At 40.5% G+C, this 22748-nt stretch overlaps 1 protein-coding gene across 2 annotated transcripts in view; it reads left to right on the top strand.

The window, feature by feature from the left end:
• Positions 1 to 22748, top strand: part of LOC145344934 (kinesin-like protein KIF3B) — a 169731-nt gene that overhangs the window by 96333 nt on the left and 50650 nt on the right. The window contains exons 3-4 of one of the 2 annotated variants that reach the window (XM_080192290.1): positions 7989 to 8090; positions 13453 to 13575. In XM_080192290.1, coding sequence (XP_080048416.1) covers positions 7989 to 8090; positions 13453 to 13575 — 225 coding nt within the window. Of the gene's footprint in view, positions 1 to 7988; positions 8091 to 13452; positions 13588 to 22748 lie in introns of both variants that reach the window. The other variant, XM_080192289.1, reaches the window with a different exon arrangement.

Genomic DNA, 22748 nt, shown 5'->3' with positions numbered 1-22748 from the left:
CCAAGGAAATTAATTATTGTTGAGACAGCCATTTACCCCATTCCGAACTTGACACCAACAATACAGGAATCACTGTGATCATTTATTCCTAATAACTTTAAACTAACCTTCAAATGTTTAATTTTTTTAAAAGTAATTAATTGTTACAGAATTATCTGGCTCAGTTGGGAGACTTGCTCATATGAAAGTAAATCTCTTAGTTTCAGTTTTCATTTAAAGCTTGTTAATGATTAAGCTGTGTCCTCCCAGTCCAAGGCATATAAATAATAATGAGATTGATGTGGCGATGCAGATATTGGATTGGAGTGGATAAGGTGAGAGGTCACACGATGCCAGGTTAGAGTACAACAGGTTTATTTGAAATCACAACCTTTGTGAACACTGCTGAAGGTGTTGATGAGGGAGCCATGGAAGTTGCTTTGGGTGGCATCTGTCACTTGGTTTCAGACAGTGATTTATCTGATCACAGTTTCTGTTGGTATACATCGACTATGCATTTACTATGAACATTAGAGTACAAATTAGATTTTGTAGCTTGTGTTAGCCTGATAAATCTGGATATATCAGTAAAGGTATAGCTGGGATGATGAGTATTATAAAATGATTCATCTTTTCATGTTTAATAAATGGTTTTGCTAAAAGCTGTTCTGCCCACTCCTGTGTCTCTGCTCAGTAGCTGTCCTCCAGGTTTCTAGACAAAAGTTATAGGTTAGGATCGATCAAGTTGAGTTCCACCTGGGCTCTGACTTGTTTGATGGTGATATCAGCTGGGATCATAAATGCATGGATAAATTCTTAACAAAGAGCAGTGTTCTTTAATTCGGGCAATATGCTTATGTCCATTCTTTCATTGGCAATGAGAACAATTAGATTGTCATGAATCCTGAGAAGTCTATTTTCAGATTGTGGCAGACTGCATTGGAGCTGGCATCAGCAGCTTTTAAATGGGAGGCTTTGGTTGAAATTAAAAAAAAAATCCCTTGGAAAAGGTTGCTGCTATTTTCAATGGTATTATTTTCTGTTTACTTTTATAGTAGTCGTGGATCTATTCAATCACCTATTATTTATTAGTAACTCAAATCAGTGAGAAGAAGGAATAATTGTGATGAAAAACTAACGGCATCCATTTCAGAATCCAACTCCTATGAAATGCTTTGTTATATCTAGGGCAGCATCGACGCTCTCCACTCTATTAATAAACAGCAGGGCACCACAAAGAAAGAGCAATTCTTATCCAATATTCATGACACAGGGGATGCTATTAGTGAGGTCATCGTAATCTCCTGTGTCCTGGGTTCTCTGGAAGATCTGAATTCACCAGCATTTTGCACTGAATACTGAACATTATTTCACATCCTTTGTGTTTTTTTAGTGGTAAATGCAAGGATAACAGTTGTCTTTATTAAGTTAGGACACTGCCAATAAAGTTAAAACTACATAGAAATCAGTCGGCATACTAACCTTTCTCTGTAATTTTTTTAAAAAAATGTGTTTATAAATGGAAGGTTTTGCATTGTGATGGGGCCAATTTCTTCAAAATACTATTTTTTTTAAATTAGCCATCAACTGGAGACATAGAATTATGTTTCTGTTGCAACCTTCAGGGAAAGGTGCAAACATCTGACTGTGGGATGAATTTTACTGGGGCTGGGGAGAGTTGTATTGTTTGCTCCCACTCCCGTTAATAAAATCAGTCTTAAACCGACCAGAGTTAAAAAAAGACTGTCCCACACAGTGATAATATACTGAGAGTGGGGCATCAGGGAGTAGCGCATTGATTGGCATTAATCAGGCAGACCATCATCTTCTCACCTCCATCTCCATGATGACTTTCCCTGTCAACAGGGAACATTAGGTGCACGTGGCTTGGCAACTGCAGAGCCAAGAGTAAAGTGATGGGAAGTCTTGGAGGTATCGAGCAGACCAGAAGAGGAATTTTGGTAAGAGCAGTGGGAAAGTCAAAAAACTCAGATACACAGAACAAGCACAAGAAGAGTTAATTGGAAGCATTGAGCAGGCAAGCAGAGGCCACATTGTTTTTAAAGTTGAGCTTAGAATTCTCAGGACATTTCAGAGGTGTGATGATGGGCAAAGCACAACAAATGATACAAAATAAAAAGGGAAGAAAATTTCATTTGTAGTTAAAAAGTTAAACAGTCTCCTCTTTAAAAATTATGATTAATTTGTGTACGTAGGCATAAACTACTATTCCCTTTCCAGCCTCTTTAAATGTTGCTTTGCTGTTACACTAATCAAATGGAACAGCACAGGGATGGCACAATGGGTAGCACTGCTGCCTCACAGCACTATGAACCCAGGTTCAATTCTGGCCTTGAGTGGAGTCTGTGTGGAGTTTACCTGTTCTCCCCGTGGTCTGCGTGGGTTTTCTCCAGGTGCTTTGGTTTCCTCCCACACTCCAAAGATGTGCAGGTTAAGTGGATTGGCCATGCTAAGCTGCATCTTGGTGTCAGGGAGGTTAGCAGGATAAATACGTGGGTTATGGGAATAAGGCCTGGGTGGGATTGGTGTTAGTGCAGGCTCGATGGACCAAATGGTCTCTTTCTGCACTATAGGTATTCTGTGATTCCCCATTAAATATTTCTGAACTCAAAAATGAAACTTAAGTACCCAAGCATTATAAGTTTCTTTGTATCAGCCATTGAACCTGGAAGTTTTCAAAATACAGCTATTTGATCAAGTCGATGGTCTTCAGTTGGAATGGGTCTGCACATTCTCCCCATGTCTGCATGGGTTTCCTCCGAGTGCTCCAGTTTCCTCCCATAGTCCAAAAGATATGCTGGTTAGGTGCATTGGCCTTGCTAAATTCTCCTGCAATGTACCCCAACAGGCACCAGTGTATGGTGACTGGGGGATTTTTTCACAGTAATTTCATTGCAGTGTTAATGTAAGCCTACTTGTGACACTAATAAATACACTTCTAAATTTTAAATCCAAATGGAAAATAAAATCAGTGGGGACCAAATAAGTTTATTTTGAACTTTCATTTAGCTCTGACAGGCCTATGTATTGCCTGCTAACAAGAAAACCACCATCAAGGTAAAGGTGGGAAAAATATTCTGAGATTACATTCACTTTCTATCATTGTCCAGGAGAGCTTAGTAGCTGTTTGGAAGTAGACTGGCAGCGCTTTGTGAGGAGAGGCTCACAGCAGCTTCGAACAGATTGGTACAGAGTGACTAGACTGCCTTATTTCACACAAAACAGCATTTATCTGCAGAGAAATGTACATTATGTAACTTGTTGCAGCATAGACTGATCTTCAATTTAGATGGGCATCAAGTAGGTGGGGAAATTGCCCATGCCTCCTGATATTTAGGTTTTAGTCCATAGGTAAGCTGACAGTGAAGGGGTTGGCGGGGCAGGGTAGTGGGAGCGGGTGGACAACTTTAATATCCCCCACAAAGCACAGTCAGCATTGATAAGTTGGGGCTGGTGGGGGCTGACAGTGGAAGAGGTGGAGGGATTGGCAATGGATAGAATAACTTGAATAGGATAATGCAGGAAGGTCGGCCAATATAGAGTAACTCGTACGGAAATTTCTTCACCAAGTGGCTTTCAATGGCCTCTTGTCCATATGGCAGACCAGAATCGCACTGGCATCCTAAATATGTCATCACACTCAGATATGAAGTTTCAATAAAGCACGCCTGTTTCAGGCAATAGATTGGACACCTCTTTCTGGTCACCATCTAAATTGCAGGAAGACAATGCAAATTTCTGTGATCTCTGTTTCACTACCAGCATTTTTTTGATGGGAGCATGGTGATAGTGCAGTTTGAATCAGCCCCATGTTTTGTAAGTAGGAATATACTGGTGGTGAGCTTGAAGCTTCGCGGGTCAGAATAGTCTATATTTCTGTGTGTAAAACATCTGAATTATTTTACATCCAAAGAAAGCATTGCTTCACCCAGAAAGATAATATACTGCAGTACATATCTCCCCTTGAGAACTTTCTGCTCCGAAGCTGAAGAAGAAATGATCAAAACACTAAATAGTTGCGTGATTGAGCAGCAACCTGGAAACAGCCCGTAATGCTGCATTGTCCACTGCAGGAGTTTCCTTTGATTGTTCCCTTTATCTTTGGAATGCCTTGAAGCAACCCAAACTAGGCCTATACTCTCTGGAATTTAGAAGAATGAGGGGAGAAAACTTGAGGTAGACAAGATGACAAAAGGTATGATAAAGTGGAGTAGATGCTTCCGCCGGTGGGGCATTTTAGGATGAGAGGTCACAGACTTAGGATAAGGGGTAGCAAATTTAAAACAGAGTTGAGGAGAAACTACTTCTCCCAAAGGGTTGTGAATCTGTGGAATTTCCTACCCCAAAATGCAGTGGATGCTGGGAAAGTGAGTAAATTTAAGGAGGAGTTAGCCAGATTTTTAATTGGTAATGGGTTGAAAGGTTACGGGGAAAAAGCAGGAAAATGGGGGTGAGGAGCATATCAGCCATAATTGAATGCTGGCATGGACTCAATGGGCCAAATGGCCTAATTCTGCTCCTATATCTTCTGAATTTATTAAACTTCAGGTGGGAGAAATTAACATGTCTTCTGAAGATAAACCCTGAATATGTTTTCATCGTAATTGCTGCTTAAAGCAGGATGGCACATGTGCAAAAGTTTATTATTAAGATTTGATGGCAAATTATGGTATATGGTCCACAGTCGCATAAGCCGCCTACTATCTGTGGTACTGCTGTTAGCAGAACACTAACAGTCATGACAGTATTTAGCACTGCTGCCTCACAGCGCCAGGGATCCAGGTTCGATTACTGGCTTGGGTCACTGTCTGTGCAGTTTGTGTGTTGTCCCCGTGGGTTTCCTCCAGGTGCTCCGATTTCCTCCCACACTCCAAAGGCATGTGGGTTAGGTGAATTGGCCATGCTAAGTTGCCCCGTAATCTCAGGGGGACTAGCTAGGGTAAATGCATTGGGTAATGGAAACAGAGCCTGGACGGGATTGTGGTCAGTGCAGATTTGATGGGCTGCATCCTTCTACACTGTAGGATTCTATGATCTACATATTTGCAGTGTGATGAAAACTCTAGCACAGCAAGAGGCCATTTGGCACCTCACAACCACCAGCATACAGTACAAAGCAAATTTATGCCTCAATTGTTATTTTTATTTCTTGAGTGTTATCTTGCCTTAATCAGATTGTTTCTGACATAGAAAGTTGTGGGTTCACTCCCCACGGTCTCCTGTGCATAGCATCTAAGCTGTTATATAGCATTTGGACCAAGTGCTATTCGATAGGTTTAGGTGGAAGTTCAGGTGTTTCTAATCAGTGCAGACTCTTCTGCACGGTATGATTCTATTGTTATAATAATGAGGGAATGCTGCATTGCCGGAGGCATTGGATGGGATCTTCTGGTTACCCAACAGCAAGGCAAGCGAGCCATATAAAACATTGATCTCGAGGGGATGGGAAGATCCCACCAATTGAGAGTCATCTCCACCACCGTAAAACATGCCGGTGGGAGCCAGAACATCCCAGCTGCCGTCTTTGGGATGAGGCATTGAATCAAAGCCCATGCCTAAGTCTTCAAGTAAATGTTTGAAGTCCTGATGCATTACTGAAAGAACAGGGAGTTTCCCTGGTTTCATGAATAATATTTCCCCCGTACTACTATCATCAACAACAGTTCAATTCATTTTCTGTGTGGTACCTGCTGTGTCAAAATTGACTGCTGAGCTGATCAACCTAAAAATAGTATACACTGAAGTGACTGATGTTCAAAAAGGGATTTAATGCTGTGAAATGATTTGTGATATTCTTTGTGGTTGTACTAAAATCACGACCAGCTTAGGAGAAATGCAATCATTAAGTCTTGACTTTTTTTAACCACTTATCTTGAACCTCTTTCAAAATTTGGAAAACAGTTTGAATAAATGCCAAAGATGTAAAATAAATGCAATCATTTCTTGCTGTGTAGTTAAAATTTCATTTGTACTCGTATTCCTTAATTGGAGGTAGCATTGAGAAATAACTTATTTGAGTAGATTTTTATTCTGTCCTATTCAGTCTAATGTAAGCGAGAAATAGAACTTAGCATTCAGACACAAATCCAATGTGGACATTCAACACAAAAGTGAATAAAAATAAAGCAAAAATCTCTCTTTTAGCCAGATTGGCAATGGTTAATGATATGAACTTGCAGTGGCAGATGCAGGTTGAGTAATACTTTGAGCAGTTAATCTCATATATATAAATTATTCCAAGTATTACTCAATTTGATGCTGTACCATCTGAGACCGTGACTGATTCTCTCTAAACATAGTCATGTGAGCAATGGTACTGCAGCCAGGAGAGCACCAAATGCATTACTAGTCACATCCCCACAGTATTGTACAAATCACAGCACAGAAAAAGGCCATTGGATGGATCACATATGCCTGTCCCAGCTGATAGCTAGAGCCACCTTCCTACACTTTCCTCAACAGCTTTTTGGAATTTAAGCGATAGAAACAGGCACTTGCCCAATTTCTTCACACAGTCCCAGTCCCCTGCCCCTTCCCTGTACACTTTGCATATTTTCCTTTTCAAATACAAACAGTTTTCCTTTGACATCCTTGTGGGGTTTGTTTATAGCAATGCTTATGGGAATGCTTCCAGTTTGGATTATCCTCTGAGCTACTCTCTGTTTTGGAGTAGATTTGAAATAGTAAGAGGAGAAAAATGCATTGATAACTGCCCCTTCAGTCAACTACTGAAAAATTCCAATTGGGTTTTCCTCCTTAAAAAGCACCAGTCCCATCTAAGAGCTCTCAGGAGTACCATGCACCTCATAAATCAGGTCAAAGGACACGACTAACCACGCTGATCCATTTCCTTCAACTTCTGTCCTAAATCATTCCAAATCAAATCATGAATATGTCATTGTCAGATTTAAGGAATCCTTGTGATACTCTTCCTCTTCTTCACTTCCAGGTAAGCAGTGCCTCACTGAGTGAAACCCATTATGACCTTTTCTTGTGAAGTGGATGTCTCTCTTACTGCCACTTGCTAAGATATAGTGGGTGAGGGAATGGCACCCGTTGACATGTGGATCTGACAGATTTCCAAGTGAAGCTGTCTGGTCATTATCACAGCCAATCACTTCTTATAAGAGAACCTCTATTATGTACAGTATAGGAGTTGTTGTTTAGCAGCATACAATGTGGCATTCTTCCTGTGTGCAAGGTGGTTGAATATTTTGAAAGAGTGCATAAAGTTAAAACTGACCATCATGAATATTTTCTAACTTTTACCAGCTCCAGGAACCAAAGGACTATTCTGGAAGGAAGGAAGGAGCCACAGTACTATTTTGTCCACATGAGAATACTGTAGTGCACTACCCGCTGGCCTTGTCATTTATCCCCTAGCTGCCACCCCCAAAATCTCCCTGCAGGTCTCCACCAACATCCCAGCAAGCAGGTTGCAGTGGGTTGCACCTTTGGTGTGAGCAGCTCATTGGTAAAATTGGAATGAAATCAGGGGTCTCAAGAATTGAGGTTGCCACTTTCCTGTAGTCTGGACAGTTGGCCAGGATGTTCTGCTGGTGGGCCACCAAATCCAGTGGTCACAGCCACTATACAAAAAAGTTCTGTTTGACTGTGCTGTCATGATTGGTGAAGAATGTTTCCCTTAGCATCAGTTTTAATTGTGTTGATGAACAATTGGTATGCATGTAACTGAAGATATGGCCAGCCAAGTTGGATCAATCTCCTGCTTAATGAGTGAAATTAATACATTTTTTAACGATATCAGAAGCCCTTTCATATCGCTGCAAACAGGCATTGAGAAATCTACAACCTCCATTCCTTGGAGACAACATCTCAACTCATGCAGTAGAGCTGATCCTAGTATAATTTCATTCGAGCAATTACTGACCTCAAAGTCTGCTCTAATTGTTTTTTCTTATGCTAGAATTATAATTTCCAAATGATTCTGTGATGTATTATAAAGGGATGATCTCTATCTTCTGCAGGCTATGGAAAGCAAACTACTCATTGGAGGCAAGAACATCATGGACCACACCAACGAACAACAGAAAATGCTGGAGCAGAAGAGGCAAGAGATTGCAGAGCAGGTAAATACATGTCTCTTTTATTGACTTTATGGCTGGTAATGTTAAAGCATTATCTGAGAGTTTTCTTCCATCACTTTCATGAATAATGAAAGTATTTTACAATATCCTTGGCAAGTAATGGTGAACAGAGTGTGTACAAGATGCTGTTCATCTAACCAACTTGAATTCTCCCACATTTAATTTTAGATCGACTCTTAAATATATTAATTAGCATTTCCACTGGTCTGCTGATTAGGCACTATCTGCTGTGAAATTCAGCCATATGGACTTGAACATGCCATGTTTGCTGTTTAGCAAGTTAATTTACCTCTGTTGGAATATCACATTTTGCTGCATCTGTTGGCTAGGGTTGAAGGGGGGAATCTAGCAGGTTTACCCGTCTTGAATACAGTTTATTCACAATTCCCCCCCCTGCCTCCGCCTCATCCCCATGTCAAATGTGCACAGGTGGATATTGGAGTTCATATTTCGTTGGGAATGTGGCACAGTTCCAGGATAAAATCACAGGAGGAGTTTTGAAGTTGGCAGGAGCCAGAAATCTCTGTTTTGGAATTCAGAATGAAATTTCATCTGCCCCATTTCTGCCCTAACATTGAAGAGAAGGCTGAGCTGGCAACATAGCACACTTCATTGTGTTTGCAACGTCTTCCGCAGCTAGCTACTTAAACGTTAGAGGAATGCCGGCATCACAGAAGAGGTCAAGTGGTGACCACGGGTGTTTGGAATATCTCAGTAAATGGAATGTATCAAGTGAAACAGGGGTGGGTTGTGGTACCGGACAGAAGGCTTTAATAGGAGCTCACTATGGGTTTGGCTCTGATCTCTCCTGTTTCACCCCCTTTTCGTTATAGCCCTCTAATATCTCTTGCATTGTCGGTGGAACCCACAAGGATATCGTTGTATTTCTGACTCTCCTCTTCATCTTTCTCTTCTACCCTGATAGTTACTCACTTTCCTTAATGCAGGAAAAGAAGGTGAAGAGGTGAATTTTCCTGTTCTGCCCGCCATGGGAATCATAGCAGGCAAGATGTGGACCATGGAAAGGTTCATTGACCTCAGGTGGGATTTTCAGGTTTCAGGGCGAAAATCCCACCCAAAATCTTGGTGCAAGTGACCATTGTCTCCACATGACGGAAAAGGAGTGGAGCTCATGCATGTGTAATACTTCACACAAGAGATGCTAGGTCAATAGTGTGGGCATTCAGTCATGAACCTGCTGCTGACAACATGCCACCCACCTCGCCATTTTGTACAGCAAGAATAGTGTAACACCCATGGCCTTCCCCTCATAAATTCTGAGAGATTTTCAACTGCCATTTTCTTGCAATAAGAATGCATCAATTAGTTAGACATTGAGCTGTGTGTCTCAAGAACCTTGAGGCAGTTGAAGAAAGAGACACAGTGCTATCACGTTTTAAAGTGGAGCAAGTGGTTTTAGATTTATATATATACACCATACTCCTATTAGGGAAGATTGATAGACATTCACCCGGAGGGTTGGCTGCAAACTTGTTACTTTTAAAAGGTGAACAGATCTGAGTCTGATTTGCCCAAGGTAGAGGGTTAGCACGTCTGCTCTATTTGGGTAATTTAAAATCTTGTGGCACTGGTTAGCTGTTCAGGAGGTGGGTAGTAAGAGATGTACCAATCATTACCAGAACTACCCACTACCAGATGGCACAAGTGATGTTTCTGGCAAGTTTGCTGTTACAGACACTCAGCACTCTTGACTTTGGATTTTGTCAAGGTGGGTTGCAGGCCTGAGATTGTCCTCTGGCTGTGTGCTATATCTTCCTGCCTTGTTTGCCTGCATGTGCCAGCTGCTCCCACATTAAGAAAAATGCTACATGATGATTTATGAGACATGCAGCCAAGTGAGTGAACCATGCACTCTTCCATCAGGGTTGCTACTGCACTCTTCATCCTTATATTTTTGAAGTCATAGCTTTGTGAAAGCTGCAATCTGATTCTCTAATGTGGCTCAATGAACTACACCCATTTTAAATAGCACTTAAATCAGTCAGAACTGCAAAGAATATGCAGGTGGTGATTGTGAGAATATCACACCAGGTTATTGGGAAGTGCAAATGGCACAACTCATTATGTTCAAATTCCCCCATCAACATCTTGGTGAAAGGAGAGAAAAGTGTTGGCAATCAAGAAAGGGCTCACTAAATCTGACTGACAAACGTGTCAGCAGTGGTGGCATTATTTGAACATAACCTGCTGTCGAGAGTGGGATCTGTTTGCGTTGAAGTCTCTGTTTACACCACGAGTGATCAAGCTCTCCAGTGACATCTCGTACAGTGGTTAGATTGGAACATGGCAAATATCTTGAAAGCCCAGTCACGAGGAGATTTGTCTACACAGGGCTTCTGTGTTTTTAATAAGTAAAATGAGGATTGGAAAGGATCAAAGGAAAATGGAATTTAAGCTATGAGATTAAACACATTTATTTAATTTAATGTGCAAAACTAACATTTCTTAAGCCACTGAAGACTGTTATAATTCAGGTCAGAAACTCCAAAATGTTTTATGTAGTCCGCCTGGATCATAAGTTTTGCAATTTGAATTTGGCTAGAGTGAGCATGAGATGCTTCATTTCAGGTATGATTCAACTGATCCTTTAGGGAGCTTTTATTAAACAATGTTTATTTAAATATACAGCTAATGTGTTTGGAAGAAAATTAGCAATAACTTTTACCAGTTACAAATAAAAAAATGATAAAAGCAAATTACTGCAGATGCTAAAATCTGAAACCAAAAGAGAAAATGCTGGAAAATCTCAGCGGGTCAGGCAGCATCAGTAAGGAGAGGAAAGAACTAATGTTTTGAGTCCTTTGTCAAAGCTAAAAAAATTGTATAACTCTTATTAAGTAAAGTTTCAATAAAACAAATTTGCCAGTGCAGAACCTTTCCGAAACGTTTAGCACAGAAAATATGAATGTTCACGTGATGCTGGAATTTAATCCTTTGGGTGGAAATTGAAACCCTGATTTCCCAGTCTTGTAAGTTCTAGCAGCCTTCTTGATATACCCACAGACCAGCTTGAAGGCAGAGCAGCTACTCAACATACCGGAGAGAGAGAGAGGAGAGAGAGAGAGAGAGACTCAAGGCAAGCCAACTACCAACAGTAGATTTTCCACTCCAGAATGGCCAGAAGCCTTGCTTCCAGCTTGCCAGCAGAATTTGCAATACCAAGGAGAGAGAGGGAGAGAGAAATACTGCTTTCCACTTGACAACCCAGGATAGCCTCTAACTAAACCAGCAGCCACACAAAATGAAACCTTGAATTCACTAAAGAAAAAACTGTCCAAGACACATGACAACCAGTCTTCCCCCTCCCAACAATGCAGCAACATAAAACAAATCCCAGAAAGTACCTGAGGCCCAGAGTAAAAATAAACAAAACCCTATTTAAGCCACTGAAGCAGCAATAAAAGGACATTTAACAGACAGCCAGTGCCACAATGAAACCAACTGCAGAGAACATGATTTAAAAAATATTTCTTAAATTATTAGGGGCGGCATGGTGGCTCATTGGTTAGCACTGCTATCTCACAGTGCCAGGAACCCAGGTTCAATTCCTAGCTAGGGTCACTGTTTGCACATTCTCCCAGTGTCTGCACGGGTTTCCTCCCACAGTGTGAAAGACCTGCTGGTTGGGTGCATTGATCTGTACAAACACCAGAGTGTGGCAACTAGGGGAATTTCTCAGTAACTTCATTGCAATGTTAATGTAAGCCTTACTTGTGACTAATAAATAAACTTTAAGGGTACACGAGCATCACAACAGCACCAATCAACTATAAATCCAAAATGATAATTATAACCTGTTAACAGCAGTTAATTGTCTGTTTTCTATTACATCAAATAATTAAATGTCGATATTGCACTATTTAACCAGAGAATATTTCCTCAGTTCTTTTGGATGCAGAAGTAAGTGCTGCTTAGATACTGGGACAGATTTACCACTGATTGTCTTTTTGCGTTGATCTGGAAAATGCCAGGGAATCTTATAGGGATTCTCATTTGCTGTGTAATGCTGCATTGACACGAATGGTCCAAGGCATAATCTTCTATCTACTTACAGTGGTCTGGTCTACCTGTGACTCTAGATCCACAGCAATGTGACTGGTTCTTAATTGCCCTCTGATGGCCACTCAGTGCAAGGTCAATAAATGGTAGTTCAGCCAATGATGCCCACATTCCATGAAAGAATAAAAAACAAACTTCATACATCTGCAATTTCTCCAGAATGGTGAATGATATATCCACACTTCACATGGTGAGAACCAACACTGGTCTAGAATTCCACTGACTTTGACAGAGGAGCGTCCAACTCACCCAGTAAGATAGAAGTAAAACAGCTATCAAGTAATCACAAGATACTCTGTACAATGGGAATGTGGTGTGCATGTCTGAATGAGTGAGATGGAGGATGAGCGATACCTTGAGCAGATCAATAAGAGAACTTAGTGAAATGTCTCTGGCATTTCTGGGAGTTCTGACTCCTTCAGTACTCTTGGTTCATGGTTAAAATTCTCAGCCCACATGCATTTGTGGAGCAATAGCTCTATTTTGGTGGCCTTTGTGCCAGGTTAGCAATTTTATTCTCCATATACAGAAGTACAAATTCTACAACGCTTTTCACTAAAGTAAATGCTGCTTTGTAAGAGAACTATGGCAAACTTGATACTTTATCCTTGAGGAATACAAGTTCTTGGTAACAATTCTAAAATTCTTAGGTGCGCTGATTATCACGCACGAGTTAATGCCCTGCCAAATTTTAACACAATCATTAAGCCTTTGGGAAAAAACAAGCACTGATACCCAAGGCTACCTGGGCACTAAATAGCACCAAAAAAATTTCACGCAATGTATCATTTATTTTACATTCAAAATAAGCCTATGAAAGGGTGGCACAGTGGTTAGCACTGCTGACTCACAGTGCCCGGGACCCAGGTTCAATTCCCAGCTTGGGTCACTGTTTGTGTAGAGTTTGCACGTTCTCCCTGCACCTGCTTGGGTTTCCCCTGGGTGCTCCAATTTCCTCCCACTGTCCAAAGATGTGCGGGTTAGTTGGATTGACCATGCTAAATTGCCCCTTACTGTCAGGGGGAGCTAGCTCGGATAAATGCATGGGTTATGGGAATAAGGCCTAGATGTGATTGTGGTCGATACGGACCTGATGGGCTGAATGGCCTCCTTTTGCACAGTAGGGTTCTACGATTCTAAAATCTGAGAAAGAGAGACAAAATTACAGCACTGTGAAAATGTGGAATTATGTCAAATAACCTTTATACAGAAATGGAAAACATGCAATATTTACTCTAGACATTCTACTTTTTCCTTTAAATAGAAACGGAAAGAACGGGAAATACAACAGCAGATGTTACTACAAGAGGAAGAGACAATGGAACTAAAAGACACATACACCTCACTCCAGCAAGAAGTAGAAATTAAAACCAAGAAGCTGAAAAAGGTGAGAAAAAAAGTAAGAAATGACTTAATTCTTTACCTATTTCTCTCACATTATTTTCAATTTCATGTTATTGAATTTTCTACTGTATGGAGATCATTTTGTAAAGGAATTAAAGCCTCCTTCTTCAAATTACACTAAAACCCAAACCTGAAGAATTATACCATTCAATGATCCCTACCTCCCTTCCATTAACAAATAGAGAATGTATATCGATGAAGGAGGTATTCCATGCATTCTAGAATCATAGAATCCCTACCGTGCAGAAGGAGACCATTTGGCCCATTGAACCTGCACCAACAACTATCTCACCCAAGCCCCATCCCCATAATCCCACACATTCACCCCGTTGATCCTTCAACACTAAGGGGCAATCAACCTATCAAGGCCAACCAACCTAACATCTTTGGACTGTGAGAGGAAACCGGAGCACCCAGAGGAAACCCATGCAGACATGGGGAGAACATGCAAACTCCACACAGACAGTGACCCGAGGCTGGAATTGAACTCAGGTAACTGGCGCCCTGATGCAATACCATTCAATGATCTCTACTTCCCTTGGCTCATTATTGCTGGCCACAAATGGTGCTGAAATACAGAAGCAAGCAGGAAGCAAAGGACATGTACAAGTTCCTTCTGGATATAACTTTAGGCAGGTCTGCCAAAAAGTGCAGAACCAGAGGATATTGGACATGTCTTCAGAACATGTATCGTAGCCAAAAATAGCATGCTAATGGGTAAACATTTCATCTGCCACTGAGATACAGATGCACAGAGGCCCAAAATATTGGTGGGAAAGAAAGCAATTTAAGGGAAGAAGTGTATCTTAATACATGGACTACTTAGTAAGTCATTATGAACGATTTTGATCCTGTTTCCTGATACAACGAGCAAAGGTAAATGATGGTTGAAAATATTTTCAAAAAATTCTTGAGCTCATTCTCCTTCCATATTTAGAGACTTTCTATTCTGCATTGATACGGGATACATTTCTTTTTTTCTCCCCCTACTTGAACAGCTCCCTGTACCATGGCTCCCTAGTCTTATGGTCTCATACAGATTTCTTCTGCTTCCTCATATGGCCAGTAATATTTCAGATAGTCAGCATTAACCAGTCAATAGAAATTTGTTTTCTTTTCATAATATTTTTTGATAATCAAGTCAGTGTAACCTTTATGTCCTGATAAAAGTAGACTTTACTGGTTCGATTAAGAGTGCAGGAGGACAAGTCAAGAGCAGCACCAGGCACATCTAAAAATGAGGCATCAATGTGGTGAAGTTACAGGACGACTTACGTGTCAACGCACATAAGCTAAACGATCGCAAAACCAACAGATCAGATCTAAGCTCTGCAGTCCAGCCACATCCAGTCGTGATTGGACAAATAAATTACTCACTGGACAAGGTCTCCACAAATGTAGATTACAGAAGCGGAGAAGTCATTTGGAGTTGTACAGAACTTTGGTGAGGCTACAGCTAGCATAGTGTGAGTTCTCCAGAGGCTTGATAGGGTAGATGCTGAGAGGATATTTGTCCTGTGAGAGGGCCAAGGAGCAGAAGGCGTAATCTCAGAAAAAGTGGCCCCTCACTTATGAGGAGGAATTTCTTTTCCAGAGGGTAATGAATCTGTGGAATTCTTCACTGCAGAGGCTGTCGAGTCTGGATCATTATGTTCAGGGCTGAGATAGACAGTTTCTTCAACTCAGTAAGGGAATGAAGGGTTATGGGGATAAGGTAGGAAAGTGGAGTTAAGGATTATTATATCAGAGCAGTCGTAGTCTCATTGAATGACAGAGCAGACACGATGGGCTGAATGGCCTACATCTGCTCCTACTTCTTGTGGTGCAGGCAGGCCAATGTACCATACATTGTGATAAAGAAAATTTGCAAGTTGTTGAAATGTATCTATTGGTCAGCTTCAATAAATATATCCAAATTACTTAAAAAGTCACCCACACTGAATTGAGCAACAATTTTCACCAATTCTTATCCAGCAATTCAGTGTCTCAATATAAAATGTACAGAAAGACCTAGTTTCAAGGGGCTGATGATATAAAGGTATCACATTTCATTGTTACTTGCAAAGTCAGAATTGTTTGGCATATTATGTGAAATTCACTTTAAGGTTGCAATGGCAAACCTAAATATGGAGGAGAAAAAGCAGCTTTAATTATGCCTCCTGCATTATATAAAGCCAGGACCCAAATTTAATGACTCTAGCAGTCCTTTCTAGGTATGTAAGGGACTTCAGTGACTCCAGTTCACAATCAAGTCTGATATGTAGCCATCACCATCTCCCTTTTCTTTCATTTGATTATAGGCTGTGGGCATCACTGGCGAGGCCAGCATTTATTGCCCATCCCTAACTGCCCTTGAGATAATGACACTGAGTTGCTGCACTCCGTGTGGTGTAGATACACCCACAGTGCTGTTAGGGAGGATGTTACAGGATTTTGACCCAGCAGCAATGGAGGAATGGCAATATAATTCCAAGTCAGGAAGATGAGTGGTTTGGAGGGGAACCTGTAAGTGATGGTGTCCTGTTCCCATGCATCTGCTTCTTTGTCCTTGTAGGTGGTAGAATTAACAAGTTTGCAAGGTGCTGTTGAAGGAGTCTTGGTGAGTTGCTGCAGTGCGTCTGATAAATGGTGTGCACCTGCTATTGTTCAAGTTTGGTGGAGGGAGTGAATGTTGAAGGCAGTGTGAATCAGCATTCAAGCTTCTTGAATGTTGTTGGAGCTGCATTCTATAAGGCAAATAAAGAGTATTCCATCACTCCTGAAACTTGTCTTATAGATGGTAGATAGGCATTCAGGATTCACAAGGTTAGTTACTCTGTAAAGAATTCCTGGGTGCTGATCTGCTCTTGTGGTCACAACATTTACATGGCTCATCCAATTCAGTTTCTGGTTGGTAGTGATCTTCAGGATGTTGATACTGGAGGGTTTATAGGAACATAGGAGCAGGAGAAGGCCATTGACCCAATGATCCTACTCCATCATTCAATAAAATTTTGGTTGATATGGTTGTGGTTTCAGTTCCACTTGCTCGTTTGCCCTCCATAGCACTTGAAATCACTTTGTCGAGCAAAAATCAATCTAACTTTGCCTTGATAGATTGAAAGGTGGGTAAATATAGGCTGGTTAGCTTAACTTCTGTAGTAGGGGAAATGTTTGAATCTACCATCAAGCAAGAAATAGCGAGACATCTGGATATAAACTGTCCCATTGGTAAGACACAGCATGGGTTCATGTTTGACTAATTTGGTGGAATTCTTTGAGAATATTTCATGTGCAGTGGACAATGGAGAACCTGTGGATGTGGTGTATCTGGATTTCCGGATGGCATTTGACAAGATGTCACACCAAAGACTGCTGCATATGATAAAGGTACACGGTGTTATGGATAATGTATTAACATGGACAAAGGATTGGTTAACTAACAGAAAGCGAAGAATGGGGATATAAAGGGGTGTTTTTCTGGTTGATTATCAGTGGTATGCCTCATGAATCAGTTTTGGGACCGCAATTGTTTACGATTTACATAGATGATTTGGAGTTGGGGACCAAGTGTAGTGTGTCAAAATTCACAGATGACACTAAGATGAGTGGCAGAGCAAAGTGTGTAGAGCACGCTGAAAGTCTGCAAAGATGCATTGACTGATGGAATACAGTGTTGGTAAATGTGAGGTTATCCATTTTGGTAGGAATAACAACAAAATGGACTATTACTTAAATGGTAAAAAAATTGCAGAATGCAGGTATGCAGAGGGACCTGGGTGTCCTTGTACAGGAATCTCAAGAAGTTGGTTTGCAGGTGCAGCAGGTAATTAAAAAGGCAAATAGAATTTTGTCCTTCATTGCTAGAGGGATGGAGTTTAAAAAGTGAGGTTATGTTGCAGCTGTATAAGATGCTGGTGAGACCACATCTGGAGTACTATGCACAGTTTTGGGCTCCTTACTTGAGAAAGGGTATACTGGCACTGGAGTGGGTGCAGAGGAGATTCACTAGGTTGATTCCAGAGTTGAGAGGGTTGGCTTGTGAGAAGAGATTGAGTAAACTGGGGCTATACTCATTGGAAATAAGAATGAATGAGGGGAATTTTATAGAAACATATAAGATTATGAAAGGAATAGATATGATGGAAGCAGGGAGGTTGTTTCCAATGGCGGGTGGAACTAGAACTGAGGGGCATGGCCTCAAAATAAGGGGAAGCAGAGTTAGGACTGAGTTGAGAAGGAACTTCTTCACACAAAGAGCTGTGAATCTGGAGAATTCCCTGCCCAGTGAAACCATTGAGGCTACCTAAGTTAATGTTTTTAAGGCAAGGATAGATAAATTTTTGAACAGTAAAGGAATTAAGCGTTATGGTGAGTGGACAGGTAAGTAGAGCTGAGTGCACAAAAAGATCAGCCATAATCTTATTGAATGAGGGAGCAGGCTCGAGGGACTGGATGGCCTGCACCTGCTCCTAGTTTTTATGTTCTTATTAAGACCCAACCTCCACTACTTTCTAAGAAGTGAATGCCACAGATCAATGACCCTTTAGGAGAAAACGTTTCTCTTCATCTTCTTCCTGAATGAGAGATTCCTTATTTTTTAAACAGTGTACCCTATTTCTACTTTCCTTCACAAGAGGAAACAACCCTCGGATATCCATCCTATCAAGTCTACTCAGGATCTTATGTGTTTCTATAGGATCAACTCTCTTCTAAGTTCCAATAGGTAAAGGTGTAACCGAATCAACTTTTCTTCATAAGACAACCCTTTCACTGTGGAAATGAATCCTGAACTCCTCTGAACTGCTTCTCAAGCACTTCTATTTTCTTTAAATCAGACAACCAAAACTGCACTGAGTATTCCAGAAGTGGTCTCACCCATGTCCTATACAGCTGTAGTAAAACTTCCCTACTTTTATATTCCATTCCTCACGAAATAAATGCCAACATGTCATTTGCTTTTTGAATCACTTGTTGATCCTGCATGCTAACATTTTGTGATTCATGTCCCAGATCCCTCTGTACTGCCAAGTTCTTCAATCTTTCTCCATTTAAAGAAAATACTGCTTTTATATTCTTCCTGCCACGGTGAACAAATTCAAAATTGCCCTCATTACACTCCATCTGCCAAATTTATATCCTTTTGTGTATATCCTTTTGGAGACTCACTACATACTCTTGAGAACTTATTTTACTACCTACCTTGGTGTCATTGGCAAATTCAACTACCAATCATTGAGTCTTTTCATCCAAGTCATTGATGTAGGTTGTAAATAGTCAAGGACCCAGCACTCATCCCTGCACTTCATGAATTGCAGCTTGTCAATCTAATAAAAAGTAATTTGATAATTTTCTGCTTTCCATTTGCCAACCAATCATTTACCCATGCTAATATATTCCCCTACACCATGTGCTCTTATCTTGTGTGATAACATTTGATGTGGTATCTTACCAAATGCCTTTTGGAAATTTAAGCACACTACATCTACCAGTTCCTCTTTATTTACCTTGAGTGTTACTTGGTTACAAAATAACAAAAGAGTTCAACACAATTTCCCGTTCACAATATCATGTTGGATCTGCTTAGTGAAGTCATGATTATCTAATTATCCTGTTATAATAACCCATTGCAGAACATTTGCTATTTTACATTCCATTGGAACCCTTCCAGAACCTAAGGAATTTTGGGTTATCAATCGATGCATCTGATATCTATGCCTCTTATTTTGAGACCCTAGGAAGCAGGATATTTGGTACTGGGACTTGTCAATCTTTAGGTCTAATAGTTTCCGAAGACCCTTTCCCTGCTGACAGTGATTGCATTAAGTTCATCCTTCTCATTCACTTCTTCATTTTCAAGAAAATTTGAGACATTTTCTGAGTCTTCTGTGAAGTCAGACACAAAATTCAATGTTTCTACCGTTTCTTTGTTTTCCATTAGTGATTCCCCAAGCTCACTAACAAGAGGATAAGTGCTAACTTTAGTTACACTTTTCCTATTCAAATATTTGTACTGTCTGATTTGATTTTATTAGCTCACTTACTCCCATACTCTGCTTGCTGTCTCTTTATTACCTTTTTTAGTCACTCTTCGCTGGTTCTTAAAATCTGTCTAATCCACTGACCTGCCACTAACCTTTGCAAATTTGTCGAGTGTTTCTTTGAAGTTAATACCATCCTTAACTTCCTAATTTAACAATGGATGATGTGCCCTTCTCATGGAGCCTTTCTTTCTCACGAGAGTAGATCTTTTGAGTGTTATTAAATATCTCCTTAAAAGTCTGCCACTGCAACTCTGCTGTGCTACCTTTTAACAGAATTTCCCAATTCATCTGAGTCAACTGTCTTTCGGCTCTCATAGGTTTAAATCACTTGTCGTGGGCCCACACTTCTCCATTCCAAACTCAACATGAAATTCTACCAAGTGATTGCTGTCACCTGGAGACTCCTTTACTATTACATTGTTGATTAATCTTGTTTCATTGCACATTACCAGATCTAGAATAGTCTGTACTTTGGTTAAATCAAAAATGTACTGCTCTAAGAATTTTTCCCAGAAATACTCTGAACTCATTTTTCAGGCTTCTTTTGGCAATCTAGTTTTCCAAATCTACATGCAGATTAACATCACCGTGATAAATCATAGTACTTTTCAACTGTACTGCATAAATTTCTTCCTGTATGCTCTGTCCTGCAGTTTGGGGTCCTGGAAACTACTCCCACAAGTGACCTCTTACCTTTACTATGGCTTATCTCTCTGCAAACTGATTCTACATCTTGCTCTTTCAAGTAAAGGTATTCTCTCAGTACTGAACTAATGTCATCCTTCATTAACAGAGCTACCTCACCACCTTTTCTTAGCTTCATGCTATTCCGATATGTCAAATACCCTTCAACCTTCAGTTCCAGCTTTGGTCAGCTTTCAATCATGCCTCTGAAATGCCGATCAGGTCATACATATTTATTTCTGTCTGGTTAACAATTCATCCCCTTTGTTACAATTTCTATGTGCATTCAGATAAAGGGCTTTAACTCTTCTTCCAAACCACCTTTTGCTTCATCTGGTGGACTCTTAAAATTTTACGTTTAGCCTGTTCATGTCAAACTCTGGAATGTATTACCCAAATTGCTCCCCTATTTTGTTGATTCCCTTTAGTACATCTCCTGTTATATGATCCCTTCCCACTACTATTTAGTTTAGAGCTCTCTCTGCTACCCTGGTTATAAGATTCAAGTATGATTCAGGTGTCACAGTACAACTTGCATTTTTCCACTTTCATTCTGCAATGCTAGTACCATTGATTATCAAGGAGAGATGGTTAGATTCTCTTGATGGAGTAGACCATTGCCTGGCACTTAGGGTCATAGAAGTTTATAGCATGGAAACAGGCCCTTCGGCTCAACTTGTCCAGCCGCCCAGATTTTACTACTAAGCTAGTCCCAATTGCCTGCATTTGGCCCATATCCATCTTACCCATATAACCGTGTAAATGCTTTTTAAAAGACAAAATTGTACCTGTATCTTCTACTACCTCTGGCAGCTTGTTCCAGATACTCACCACCCTCTGAGTGAAAGAAATATCTCCTCTCTCACCTTAAACTGATGTCCTCTAGTTTTATAATCCACTATCTTTGGGAAAAGCTGTTGACTATCTATATCTTATCTCTGCCCCTCATTATTTTACGCACCTCCATAAGATCACCCCCAAGCCTCCTATGCTCCAAGGAAAAAAGTCCCAGTCTATCCAGCCTCTCCTTTTAACGCAAACCATCAAGTCCGGATGGCATCCTAGTAAATCTTTTCCCCACTCTTTCTAGTTTCTTTCAACTTATCAACTCAAGCCTGAATCTTGTCCAGGTCTTGCTGCATGTGGCCATGGACTGCTTCAATGTCTGAGCCATTTGGAATGACTTCAGTTTTGCTTGAGCTCTTTGATGCCACACTTGATCAAACGCTGCCTTGATGTCAAGAGCAGTCATTCTCGTCTCACCCCTTGAGTTTTGCTCTTTTGTTCACGTTTGGATCAAGGCTATAATGAGGTCAGGAACTAAGTGGCACTGACAGAATCCAAACTGAACGTTAGTGAGCAGATTGTTGATGTGCAAGTGCTGCTTCAAGGCACTGTCAATGACACTCCTCATCACTTTGCTGATGATAGAGGGTAGATTAATGGGTTGGTAATTGCCTGGATTGAATTTGTTGTACTTTTAGTGTGCAGGAGAGACCAGGGCAGTTTTCCCACATGACCAGGTAGCTACAGGTGTTGTAGCTGTAGTGGAATAACTTGACTCGGGGCACAGCTAATTCTGGAGCACAAGTCTTCAGTACAAACACTGAAATGTTGTCAGGGCCCAGAATCTTTGCTGTATCGAGTGCCTTCGACCATTCTTTGATAGAAAGGAGTCAGTGTATATTAACTGGACAGAAAAATAAATAAACATTTCATCACACCAGCACTGGGGAGTCTTCTAATTTTACACTTGTGGAACACAAAATAAATATTTTCCTGTCAGACAAAAAGAAGTATCAAAGTAAATGCTTCACTGTTGAAGCTAAGTGAAACTTAAATTTAAAAGAAAGGAAGAAATAATTTAAAATTAAGGTTAATAATTCTGAAAGTAGTTAAAGTGAATGTAGGTGAAAGTTAGGTGTAAAGGGAGATTCGAAGGGCAGATAATATAAATTGATGGCGCAGGTGTACTTTTTAATTGTGGTTAGAAAAAAATGGCAGAACGGAAGTAAGTGGGTTCTGATTACTTGTAATCGAGTTTTAAAAAGTTAGTTGATCAGGAACAGTGAATAAATATTTGGGTAGTTGCTTGGAATGAAAAACAATATTAGAAGTAGGATCTGCTGGGTAACAGTGATAGTTTAATATTTGTTCATGAAATGTATTGATAATTTGGATTTTGATACAATCAGGAAGTTTGCTGAAAGCAGAACAATTGGAAGTTTGACAAACAGCAGGCACTACAGTAAACCATTTCAGGAAGACAGGTTAGTACATTGCGCTGATAAGTAGTAGAATGTTGAAGGTGTACCTCTCAGGAGTCCTCCTGTGACTCCACTTTCAAGGAGCTATGAACCTGTACCCCAGGTCCTCTTTGTTCTGTAATTCTCCCCAACGCCCTATCATTAACTGAGTACTCCTTGCCCTGGTTCAGTCTATCAAAATG

Source organism: Carcharhinus amblyrhynchos, chromosome 7 (genome assembly GCF_965287045.1).
Source record: "Carcharhinus amblyrhynchos chromosome 7, sCarAmb.v2.hapA, whole genome shotgun sequence".
NCBI classification, from domain to species: Eukaryota; Metazoa; Chordata; class Chondrichthyes; order Carcharhiniformes; family Carcharhinidae; genus Carcharhinus; species Carcharhinus amblyrhynchos.
This window is presented reverse-complemented; position numbering and strand designations above follow the sequence as displayed.